This window comes from Syngnathus typhle, linkage group LG2 (genome assembly GCF_033458585.1).
Source record: "Syngnathus typhle isolate RoL2023-S1 ecotype Sweden linkage group LG2, RoL_Styp_1.0, whole genome shotgun sequence".
Classification (NCBI taxonomy): domain Eukaryota; kingdom Metazoa; phylum Chordata; class Actinopteri; order Syngnathiformes; family Syngnathidae; genus Syngnathus; species Syngnathus typhle.
In genome coordinates this window covers 12,806,450-12,818,870 of record NC_083739.1, presented here as the reverse complement: position 1 = coordinate 12,818,870, position 12,421 = coordinate 12,806,450, and the positions used below count along the sequence as shown (strand labels likewise).

Sequence of the window (12,421 nt, the reverse complement as noted above, 5' to 3'; positions counted from 1 at the left end):
GAAGAGAGCGCTTGAGCAATGAGCAAGTAAACATGGCGTTACCGGGCAGCGTTGCTCGATTGTGTTGTCTGGCCGGACGAACTGTCAACTTTATTTCAGCGAGACAAAGACCAAAAATTGTTCTCTGGACGGCGAGAAGACTATTCATTACGTCGCCTGCGAACAGTAAGTGAACATTTCAAAATTGCACACACAAAAAAACATACGTTAACTTGGAAAGCTGCTCGGAGGTCAGGAGGCGCTCATGTTTCTCTCGCTCGAACGCGCCGGAAGTGGTAGGAGACTGCACAGCGCCTTGGATAATTTTGCAAATTTTTAATCCCAACCTGATGCGTAAAATTTTTATTCTGATTCAAAACGACGCATTTCAAATATCTTTTCCTGTTGTTTATTGGTTAGTACTGTAGATTAGAAAGCAAATTTACGTGGATTGTGAATTCAGATGAGTATATTAGTCGTTCTAATACAAAAAAGAGAGACTTACACTGGTCAACAGATTATTAGGATTTTGTTTTTAATCGCAGATGCAAATAAAATTTTCTAGGTGATTTGTAGCGTTGAGTCAGAATATGCCCTCGTATTTTCTCATGTGCCTAAGGTTATCTTCACCAGGTTAATAGTTATAATTATGATAATAATGAAGATGATGATAATAGTAATGATAATAATAATGAATATATTTTGATTCGGGGTTTAATTTATTAACATGCAGAGTAAAAGCAAATTTGGCTCATTTGCAGACCTGCAGTTCCGCCTTGATGAGAAGACAGCTCACAGCAGTCTGGACCTCTTTAAGAAAGACACAGGCGTCATTTATCGCATGCTGGGTCTGGACCCCAGCCACACGCAAGACAACCCCGAGCGTTTTCGTGACTGGGCCGTGGTGTTTGGCGACGAGAAGATCACCGCCGGGCGCCACTACTGGGAGGTGACGGTCAAAAGGTCCCAGGAGTTTCGCGTGGGCGTGGCCGAAGCGCTGATGTCCCGCGACGACTGCGTGGGTACCAGCAGCTCCTCATGGGTGTTTGGCTATGCTCAGCGCAAGTGGTTTGCCATGACCAACAATAAGATCGTTCCCGTCACCTTGGTGGGCAAAGCGGACCGTGTGGGAATCTTGCTGGACTTCGAAACGGGTACTCTGGGCCTGGTCGACATTGAGAAACAAAAGATCGTTCATTCCATTAGGGGGCGCTTCAAGATTCCCCTCTGCCCTGCGTTTGGACTTTGGGATGGGGAGCTGCTCACGCACTCGGGTTTGACAGAGCCGGAGGGTCTCGAGGGATAGCGCAATTAGGCCTGCAAAGGACTGATTTGGGTGATTTCAACAAAAAGTGTCCCGTTCAAGCATTTTGCTGTGTGTTAATCTGACATGCATGCTAACTTGATAGCTCACCTCGCTGACACGCAAAGACATTATAGTGCCTTAATCGTCCAATTTTGCTTCTCAGTTCACTTAGTCAGCAGATCATAAGCTTGCTCATTCAATTTCTGGGTTATGTATCATTGACGAAGAAACTGCTTGTAAGCACTGATGGGGCTAAGATTTTTTTCCTTAGGGGGGCGAGGTTATCTCAGATGGTCCGCAATATTATTCAGAAAACCCTGATTAAGATTCATTAGATGTTCCTTTTGTGGGATGAGTGGAAATGCCGAAAAGAATTACTGGAAGAATTGGGAAACACTCAAAAGCCGATTATCTACTCTGGTCCAAGTGTATTTTAAGGGGGGGGGGGGTGACGGTGCCCTCACGGCCCCCCTCTAGCTCTGCCAATAAGTAAAACAATAAAATAAAATAGTAACTTTGGGCACTTGGGAGTCAAGAGCGCTCTGCTTGCATGAAATAGGATTGTTAGTCAATATAACATCCAACATTATTAAGTCTCCTTTCAAGAGCCAATTTTGTTAATTCCTTACTTGTGTCCATAAATTAACTTTGTAATTATCTAATACTGTCTCATATAATAGTGTTCACAAGTGAGGCTTGTCAAATCAATTTTGACGCAGCTTGTTAATGTTGATCAGGCCATGCATTGATCAACTTTTCCGGTGCTACACACACACACACACGGTTATGTTAATATTGTATATTGTTTATTAAAAGAGCATCACTTCAATTTTGTTTTCTTCACATCATCGTGTCATTTTTATACAAGAGAACAACATGAAGGATATTGTCTTCTGCCACACTTCAATGAAACTTAGCCTGAACAAAGCTACTAAAAATGTTTGAAGTAACAATGTGTGCGTAACAGAAGTTCAGAATATTATTCCTTATCCTGAGCTTCTTTACATGTAATAGCTCTTACAGAAAATCACAAATGTTGTCAAATTGAGATTTACATTATCTGTTCAGGGAGGACAAATAAAACTACCGGAATGGAATTGGCTTTTTATCGCTATTTAAACAAGCTCAACTCCTACAATTAGTATATACAGCACATAAACCTATACATGTTATATCACAAATGAAATTAAATCTTCTTCCACAGTACAGTACCATAAAATATTGTGCAACGTTACTCTATACTACACTTTCCATGATCCACAGCGCTTTCATGGATCTTTTGTATGCCCAAGTGTACCTAATTTTCTGACCGGGAAATGTGCATAGATTGCCCAAATTACATCTAAAATCCAACATTCATCCCGTATCTTCCTTTCAAGTGCTTTACTTTTGATCCTGGTCTGGTCCCTCAGTTGATGATGTTCAGTGTGTCCATGGTGGACTTCCGCTCCTCCTTGAAGCTGGCCGGCTCCCCGCCACTGTACGCAAGCTGGTACTGCTGCAGAATGGTGGCGATGACGTGATGATCAAACTGCCTGGCGTCATCCAGAGGTGTGTTCCCCCATCTGCCAATGAGCACCATGCCATAAGACCATAAAACTTTGGGTGATGGCTTTTATTGAATATCACACCAATTAATGCACGGTACATTATAAATTGCATCTACCTGTCTTTGATGTAAGGATCCACTTTACATTCATCAGTGAGGAAGATCACAGCTTCTATGTGACCTAGAAGAAGAAGGTTTGTGGAAGTGTCAGATAAGAGACTAGTTAAGGGGTGTACCCTGCGCAGACTAGTAAGCTGTTAGTTACCCTTGACCTGAGGGCAAGTAGTATAGAAAATGGATGGATAGACTAAAAGTGAGCCACCTTCTGAGGCAGCAACGTGGAGCGCTGTTCGAGAGTCGTAGTCTCTCTGATTCATGTCCAAAGTAGAAAGAGCAAACCTGCAGGTCAAGAAAAGATGGGACACAAACACTGACTTTGTTTGCCAGGAAAAACTCAAAAGAAAGCTTATTTTAGGTCAAGATGAAATTGAGAAACAAAACAAAACACATTTATTCCTGAAATAAAACGGTTCCAATACGTTTTGGGTTTTTTTTGGAAGGAAAAATTAAGAACCCTTCTGGTACCTCCTTAGAGCAGAGACATCGCAGCTGTAGGCCGCAAACATCAAGTTTACAATGGACTGGTTCTAAAGGATGGACAGGGAAATGAAGATGAAGACGTTTTGATCTTGAGACCAGATGCAACCTGGCTGCGAACTCACCGGCTCGTCACCTAAGCCTTTTCTGGGGTCGTGCTTCTTGGTGAAGTGTCTCAGGTTGTCGTAATTGTGGAAGTTAAAATAAGACACCAGCTCCTTACGAAACAAATATTTGAATCAATCACTTTTTTTGAGGACCATCGATAAATCTGCAACGTACCTGGCAGAAATGAATGCCTCGCACGCTGTTCCCCAGACGATCCAACGAGGGAGACCAACACATCATACCCATGACATTGGGGACCACCAGGAGCACGGCACCCGAAACCCCAGATTTAGCGGGCAAGCCCACCTGCAAAGAACAACAAACAAGCCCCATCTATGGAAAAGAAACAACTCTTGTTGGGTGAGCCCTTTGAAAGAGAGTCTCACATGGAAGGCAAACTGTCCGGAGAAGTCGTACATCCCGCAGGAATGCATGAGACTCAGCGTGTTCCGAACCGCATCTGTACTCAGCACGCGCTCGCCAGTGATTGGACAAATGCCGCCGTTGGCCAGCGTGGCCGCCATGACGCTGCCCGACTCGCACGTCATCTCGATGGAGCACAGCTGGGATGCAAAGAACTCATACAGTATGTATCGGTCCATTGAGACTTAGCTCTTCAAAATCAATACATTTGATTTAATATGGCAACAGTCACAACAGAGTCAGAAATACGTTCACCTGAAAGTAGAAATCGAGGGCATCGATCATGTCAGCGTTCTCGGGAAAGCACTACAAGTATAAAAAAATGAGTAATTCATTCGGAAATAAAAGCAACAAACTTAACAAACTTACCTTTTTTTCCTTGAGGTAATAACCAATTGCATAATTCCGATCGCCCGTCACCCGTTCTGATTGGAACCTGTGAGCACATTACAGCGATAATAGTAATAATAATAATTAATCATAATTTTAATAATAATAAAATGCTAGCAGGTACTCCTGATACTCACGTTGCATTGCTGAAGCCAACATACTCTGATCCCGCTGTACGCTTCAAAAAGTCCATTACCTGCAAACGATGTGAGCAGATGCCATTGCGGGAAGTGGAAACACAGGGAATGAAACTAAAAACACTTTACTCACATAGTCGAATCTCTCTGCTGTCTTGGAATCAGGCTGTAAAAAAACAAACAAAAAAAGACAAACGTAAAAATGTTATGTTCTAGTGGAGTGTTTCCCAACCTTTTTTCATTCACGACACACCTTTTCATTGGAAAAAAATCTCGAGCCACACCACCAACAAAAATCATTAAAGTGTTACACCAGCTTCTATATTAAAATCAGTTCTATTACAACAAAAGACGTAAAGTTCTATTCCTATATATGTATGGAGAGTCAAATAATTGAATAAAAATAAATACTAAATATTCTTTAAATTGTATTTCTTTTGTAAATGACAGTGACAGTTTTTGAAAAAATATTAATTAAATAATTGCATATTTTCACACCTGGGATTGAACCAAGTTCTTACCAAGCAAGATGGCAGTGTTTGCGTACTTTGACTGGTGACATGACGTCATAATTTCCATGTCATATTTATTAACTGCTGCCTGGTACACCTCAGTTAAATATTCAGTACATAGTGCATAAGTTAAACACATTTTTTCTACCTTATATGACACTTTATACAACCACTAAAATCTACATAACTGACAAGGGCGCGACTGCTGTGGATGCTCCGATTGGTCTGCAGCACCACGCCCCCCCCCCCCCCTCCCACACAGACCTCACAACTGACCCAAAGTTAACTTTCGTCAGCTGTGAACGTAAAGTTCATGAAATGGTGGAACAAATACACACAATGTTTTTCCGTGCCCACAGGTAAGTTTGTTGTCCATCAAGTTAAACGGTGATGGTCAAAGTCCAGCATCTGCAACAACTGACTGGCCAGAAGAGCTTGTTGGGTGTTTGCTGACACTTTGCCAAGACAAATACAAATAAGATGGCTTTGCGGACAGTTTTTGGTTAAGAAATCTGTCTGATCTATTCCTCACCAAAACCACCACCAGGGTCGTTTCTCTCCCTTCACTCATCTTGAAGCATTCTTGCTCGCTTTGTAAGCAACAGCCCCGCCCAATCCAAAGAAATGACCGGAACCTCACTGTATGACGTCATAATGTGAGGAGCTCCTGCTTTACTGCAGACTAAATACATGCCCAGGTCTTACTTCCGGGTTAGAAAAATAGTCACCAAAATTACTCATCTTTCATAAGAAATCAGATCGCCATTGCACCAAAGATAAATAGATAATCATATCAATGCCTGTAATTGAAAATGTTAAATCGCACAGTAGAAGTTAAGGCCAGGGTGCATTTTCTAAAAAAAAAAAAAAAAAAACTTAACCTACTGGTGACAGGCATGCAGTGTTTACCTTTATTAAAGAACTGATAACGATAGCTCCAGCATTCACCATTGGATTGTGTGGTCTATCTGCACAACAAATGGCAGCATGTTATCAGTTCGTCCTCAAAGATTTACTTTGTAACCACTTATCACAAGAAGTGTTGTAATGGGTCAGGATCTAGCAAAACAAAAGTTGTAGGACCTGGTTTCATTTTTTTTTTAGGGCGGGTGTACTGTTTGGTAGTAAATTTTAGAGCATGTTTACATTGTCATAAATTGTCAGGGAATACAGACTAATGTTGCATAGTTTTTCCTCTGTAATATTTTAGATCATCAAACAAATATCAAAATCAGACAAAGATAATGTGAAGAAATGAACAAATAAAAGGCAGTTTCTAGATGATGATTTATAACAAAAAAGCAAAATACTTGTACATTTGTATGATGATCCTTGATATTAAATCTTGAAAATTATGCACAAAGAGTAAGAATTTGACGAGATGGCAAATACTCTCCACAGTGGAAACCAGCGCCAGATGGTGCACTAAACTGAATATGGTTGCATATACAGCTTCAGTTTTTCAAGTAAAAAAGAATAATGAGCATAAAATCTGGTTTACCCTCCTTATTCAGCGACAGTTTGTTGAACCCGAATCCACTGGGCTCTTTGCCCACAAACCGGTGGACGTGTTCGCTGCCCAGTTCATGCACAGCAATGGCATACTCCAGTGGCTTGACACACGACTGTAGACAGAAGGGAACCTTGGTGTCACCAACTGAGTGCCTGTACACGGAAGAATTAAGCATGTGCTGAATAATTTTCAAATAGATTCATGTATTTGATGAAAGGAGATGGTTACCTTTGTCCATCGATGGTGCACAGAGATGCTCCCCAAAGGTCAGGGCTGAATTTTGCAAGTTGAGGAATATAATTAGCGACCTGTGTGAAGACATGAGCAATGACGTGCATTCTTCCTGTTAGGTAGCATGTTAGCTACATTAGATACACATGTACAATTTTCTTAATGATAGCTGTAGTAAAAATTTCATCTATTACTTACTTGTCCTCCATCTTGACGCTGTGCACTGTCATACATTTCATTGATCTTCTGAGTGAACACTTGAAAGTCTGGGATGATGAACATTTTTCGGAAAGCCTTAGTCAGCAGCATAATGTTGTTACCCACACACCTGCAGAAGTATTAGAGAGTTGAAGTTAAAAAACAAGAACACGGAAAAAAAGAATTGCGCAATCGTATTTAATTTTTTTTTTCAATCAGAGATGCATCTAGAATTTCCCAGTGCTAATTCCAAATCTGCCCTGATTTTTTATAATATCATAATATCATTACTAATAACAAAACAATAATAGAATATGCCAATATTTTATGTTAATATAATATGTTATGTTTAATACTTATGAATTATGGGTTAGGTTCACCATCAAGTTGATTTTACAACACATGGTAAAATCTATATTTCAAACGCTTCCAAACCTGAGTTGCTAGAAAATGTAAAGACATTTAAAAAAACGAACACACAATAAAGCACACATAAAACCAGTTTGTCTTCCATCTCTCTCTCTCTCTCTCTCTCTCTCTCTCTCTCTCTCTCTCTCTCTCTCGCTCTCTCGCTCTCTCGCTCTCTCTCTCTCTCTCTCTCTCTCTCTCTCTCTCTCTCTCTCTCTCTCTCTCTCTCTCTCTCTCTCTCTCTCTCTCTCTCTCTCTCTCTCTCTCTCTCTCTCTCTCTCTCTCTCTCTCTCTCTCTCTCTCTCTCTCTCTCTCTCTCTCTCTCGCTCTCTCTCTCTCTCGCTCTCTCTCTCTCTCTCTCTCTCGCTCTCTCGCTCTCTCTCTCCATTTGTTGGGAAGCAATCGGTTAGCACATGGAAGTGTTGAGCGTGGTTACGTAATGGATCTCAGCCTTTCCGTGAGGCCCTTGAGCATGTGAAAAGTTTCTGGTGAGAGCTGTCGCCTCGAAACGCTTGTCTCTGTCAGTCTCTGCTCCTCAAATATCACAAGCGCCAAAACATTTCCTAAATATCACCTTCAAAACCTAGAAAGCCCAGCAACGTTACTCATCCTTTCATATTCACGGAATGACCGACAGGTTCAAAGTGATAGAAGCACGTGAGCGCATTGCAGTAGAGCCAAGACACTTTAAATACCTTCTAAAGAACGTTTTGTCCATCATGGCTGGTTCCAGGGAGTCAAGTGTGAACTTGCGAATCTGACGCATGCAGTCACGTAGTCGAGGGTCAGAGGTCCACAGACCTGTTTTTCGCAAAGCCTGTACAGACCAAAAAAGAAGGGTTGTCTTGTTATATGTGTTACATATACATACAGAAATATCATCATTATGTATGTATGTATGTATGTATGTATGTATGTATGTATGTATGTATGTATGTATGTATGTATGTATGTATGTATGTATGTATGTATGTATGTATGTATGTATGTATGTATGTATGTATGTATGTATGTATGTATGTATGTATGTATGTATGTATGTATGTATGTATTCAGTCAGTCAGTCAGTCAGTCAGTCAGTCAGTCAGTCAGTCAGTTAGTTAGTTAGTTAGTTAGTTAGTTAGTTATAGTGTGCCGTGAGATTCGCTCAGCTGGCATAGTGAGTGGAGGGGTCAAGGGGCATTAGTTGTCATGGATGGCAAAAAAAGAAATTTCAGGAGGTGGGGGAATGGGATGGAAGGTCAAAATTTCAAAATAATGACTTTGTAAAACATTGCATTTTTTTTAGTTAGCTAGTTTTGTGTTTGTAAATACTAAAATAACAATTCAATGATATGTGACATGTGACATGATTTTAAAGAACGGCAAAATATAAATATTTTTTCCATGGTTTAAGATTATATGAAGTTACACAATTTATTTATTCACATTATCATCTCAGCTGTTCCTCTACTGTGTAAACTGTAAACTCTTGCAGCAACATATTTTATACAAAAGGACAAGAACAAACGTGCGTCTTTGCAACTACTGATGCCAGTTGTTTGCTGTCTGTGCGCAATCTCACTTAGTTGAACTAACTATTTCGACTTGCATCACTTCTACAAACACATCCAGTCATCCGAAGAGCGCAAGCAAACCAACTGTGTACATAAGGATCTCTTCTCCAAGGTACCCAGAATGTTCCATTAAGGAAGAAAGTCGACACAAAGTTCACCAGATCTGATTTTACATAATGTGATCAATAAACTGGACACTTTGGAAAAATACTTTCAGTATAATTTCTTTCAGTATAATTAGAAATTAGCTCAATTCATTTGGCTGTAGTGTCCTTTACCACTGTGTCAACACCACTATATCTATCACATGAAAAGAAAAAAAAAAAAAAACTTAGACACCACATGACTTTTGGCTGAACTGCCGATGTATTTTTATACTGGGCTGTTGAATGTCTCCTGAAGTTAGTTGGCACACATGTCAGAGGTGTGTTTAGGAAACACAAGTGGCAGCAGGGGAACATGTGCTTGTGTACATTAACAGAATGTCCGTGACGGAAAAGTCAAACCAATGTGACACAGGCGATGTGTGGTTGCTGTTTACTCACTGATATGAACTGCGACAGGGGGATCATCTCCCTACCGTCGGTGATGGTGTAGAAAAGAAGGTCCTCCATACTGGACATCAACCTATTTACACAAAAAAAATTAGACAGTGACTTATGCAGTACACCCTGAACAGTATGAGCATTAAAGGAATGGCCTATTGTAGTATATATAGTATAGTATGTATAGTATATGACTTTTCCAGATGGTGAAATTACTTTCACCAAAAAGTGTTCATTTATAACAACATAAGTGTGGCCTGTGATGACCTACTTGGTATGTCCTGGGTCCACATCAGGACCGGTGTGCTGATGAAGGGCTCTGTGGGTGTGCGGTGATGCCGTGACCCGACAGGGCAGAAAAGCAGCTTGCTGCGTCTTGGACAAAACACTGCTGTCAGCTCCAACTCTGGTAGTGAGTCCAGCATTTTTAAATAGTTGGAAGTTGGCTGTCCTCAGAGCTTTCAGACAATGCATTGTGATAAGTAGGCCTTAATTCTTGATAATTGAAAGGAGTCGATTTCCCTCCCCCCTCCCATCAAGTGCTTGATCCAGACTACTTTACCCAGTGCTCTGGGTTGTTCTAAGCAGCTGCTATTTCAACTCCATGCTGCTGTAAGGGGGCAGGGCCACGCAGCGTGATGGTTGAGATGCCAGGGTAAATAATCAACAGCAGCTGCAGAGACTAAATGGATATACTTTGAGCTACCGTTCATTATCCGGATTGGTCAAATATTATAGCAGCAGTTTTATCTACTGCAAAATACACATGAGGTTTGACAACAGACTAAAATGGGAAGTATTTTGAGTCATGATTACGCAATCTCAATTTTAGATGTGGGTTGCAAATATTTGCACGTATTCTATTTTGGTTTTGTAATCAGATGATCCATGTCTAAACATTATTGTTCAATGAAAATCAGCACACTAAGGTTATTATAATTTACAAAAACTAATGAAACAAAATTTTAAAAATTCACAAAATAAGATAAAAAACGAAACGACGTGAAACTACATAGTAAGTCAATAAAAGTAACTAAAACTAGCTATAACTATTGCAAAAAAGAGCCCCTTTCTCAAGTTTGTCAATTAATATAATACACGAGCATTCAAGTTTTATTATAAACATATTTATTTTGATATTGCTGTACATCCGCAGCTACTGATTAAGGAAGGTCAACTGAATTGTCGCTAATACTTCAATTTATTACATAACACTGAGACCATTTTTTTTCTTGTTGTGCTCCATACTATAGTATATAAAATATATTATATATATATATAGGACACACCGCCACTCTATACTATGACTATATAGTCATATATATATATTAATATATATAAAAACAAATAAAACTCATAAAAACATGCAAACTTTCTCTAAAAACTAATAAAAACGAACTGAATTAAATAAAAAACTCACGAAAATTGAGAACTACCAATCATGAAAACTCTTATAACTCTCCAGCACTTCCCACCATTTAAAGTGCCATAGATTAACCCCGAAAATGAAGTTCTTGAGTTCTTGTAGGCTTTTCCTGACTTCCTTCTTCTTCTTCCTAACTCTGACAGTGTTAGTCACATATATACCTTTGCAAAGGCACATTTCAACACACAGCTCTTGTAATGGGCATCATTATCATTATCATCATCATCATAAGTGGAATGAGCAAGTAGTTTACTGCAGTGCTCGAGTGGTGCTGCTCAGATCCTGTAGTGACACCTCATGGTGAGATCACTTTACTGAACATTAATATGTTCCTCCTCTAGGCAGCGCCCTCACTCCAGAAGCGCTCTCTGGGCTGGCTTCCTGAGAGGACACTTCACATTTATGTGTCTGAGACGCTTCCTCTAGTGCAGGGGTCACCAACCGTTTGCAAAGCGAACGCTACTTCTTGGATGTGAAGGGCTACCAATTTGATCCACACTTTTGAAATAACAGATGTGCGCAAATGACCTGATGATATTATTAATAATTAATGTTATCTGTTAATGTGAAGACAGTGATCATAACGATTTTACACAAACAGATGAAAATTAATATGTATCACGTAATTTCTGTAAATCATTGCAAGAAACTTCATTTTCAAATGATCACTTTCACAGCATTCCTAGAAAATCACAATGTCCTGATGACCTATTTTTAGAATAGGCCAACGGGCTATGTAAGATTTAGGCCACAAGTAGCTTGATCATAAGTGAAGTCATTTCTTAGGATGACAAATTATAGCAACTCACACTTTGGAATAGAAAAAATTGTCGATGAAAATGGTTATCATGATCATCAGCGTATCGTCATCACTTTTGAAGCATGTTGACAGTGACCAATGTCATTTGGGAGCTGAGTTACACTCATCTATCCCCAAATGTTCAGGCCCTAATTAGGCATCCGGAGGTCTATCGAGCACTTTTGGACCTGCGACTTGTCCAAGGGGGTGAGCGGCTCCCGCAGCCTCTGCGTCCTATGTCAGCCGGTTGTACCCTCTCTGTTTTCAGCCCAAAATGTTTTCCATTCCTGGGCCAATGAATACTACCTTTGTCCCTTCATCCTGCATCTTGTGTGAGAAAGCCCCCCTCGCTACACTCACCGAGACTGCACAAACTTAACCTCTTCCCCCTACACCTCACACAGGAAAAGGAGCATACCGGACCCGCGGCTTTGATTCAGGCTCAGGAAAGTGAAGACTGGCTGAGGAGTTGCTTTAGTGGCCTCAGCCCAACGTTGGGCATTAGCTAAAGATTACAGTCGGTCAGCACGATACCGTGTACATTATACCATATTTACTCATTTACAAACAGATAACATTTTGTATTATAGTTTACGTAATGTATCTCTTTGTTGTTTGAAGTACAAGCTATCTTCTTACCTACCTACTGAACCATCTTACATGCTGGCCACTCAGTTACCTTAACGGAGCAGTCACATAATGCCGTGGTACTCAAGGCTGAAGTCCATGTGTGTGTTAATGTGA

General features: G+C 40.3%; 2 protein-coding genes across 3 annotated transcripts; one reads left to right on the top strand and one right to left on the bottom strand.

Annotated features, from left to right (window-relative positions):
* The first annotated feature begins 3 nt into the window (after positions 1-3).
* spryd4 (SPRY domain containing 4) lies at positions 4-2,114 on the top strand. The gene is made up of 2 exons (XM_061272245.1): positions 4-165; positions 741-2,114. Exons 1-2 carry the CDS (start codon positions 33-35, stop codon positions 1,283-1,285), a joined length of 678 nt encoding a protein of 225 aa, XP_061128229.1. The 5' UTR covers positions 4-32; the 3' UTR covers positions 1,286-2,114.
* Positions 1,003-10,038, bottom strand: LOC133149992 (glutaminase kidney isoform, mitochondrial-like). Of its 2 annotated transcripts, XM_061272244.1 has the most exons (19): positions 9,724-10,038; positions 9,453-9,534; positions 8,047-8,168; positions 6,944-7,073; positions 6,743-6,822; positions 6,503-6,666; positions 5,911-5,969; positions 4,623-4,655; positions 4,490-4,548; positions 4,332-4,398; positions 4,218-4,268; positions 3,926-4,102; positions 3,714-3,845; positions 3,557-3,649; positions 3,420-3,481; positions 3,157-3,233; positions 2,952-3,015; positions 2,673-2,850; positions 1,003-1,144 (listed from the first exon to the last, which is right to left on the bottom strand). In XM_061272244.1, the coding sequence occupies exons 1-18, from the start codon at positions 9,924-9,926 to the stop codon at positions 2,694-2,696; spliced, it is 1,812 nt and encodes a 603-aa protein (XP_061128228.1). In that variant the 5' UTR covers positions 9,927-10,038; the 3' UTR covers positions 1,003-1,144; positions 2,673-2,693. The 2 variants fall into 2 exon arrangements, with proteins under 2 accessions (XP_061128228.1, XP_061128227.1); XM_061272243.1 differs by lacking the exon at positions 1,003-1,144 and having other exon boundaries at positions 2,471-2,850.
* Positions 10,039-12,421: the final 2,383 nt, after the last annotated feature.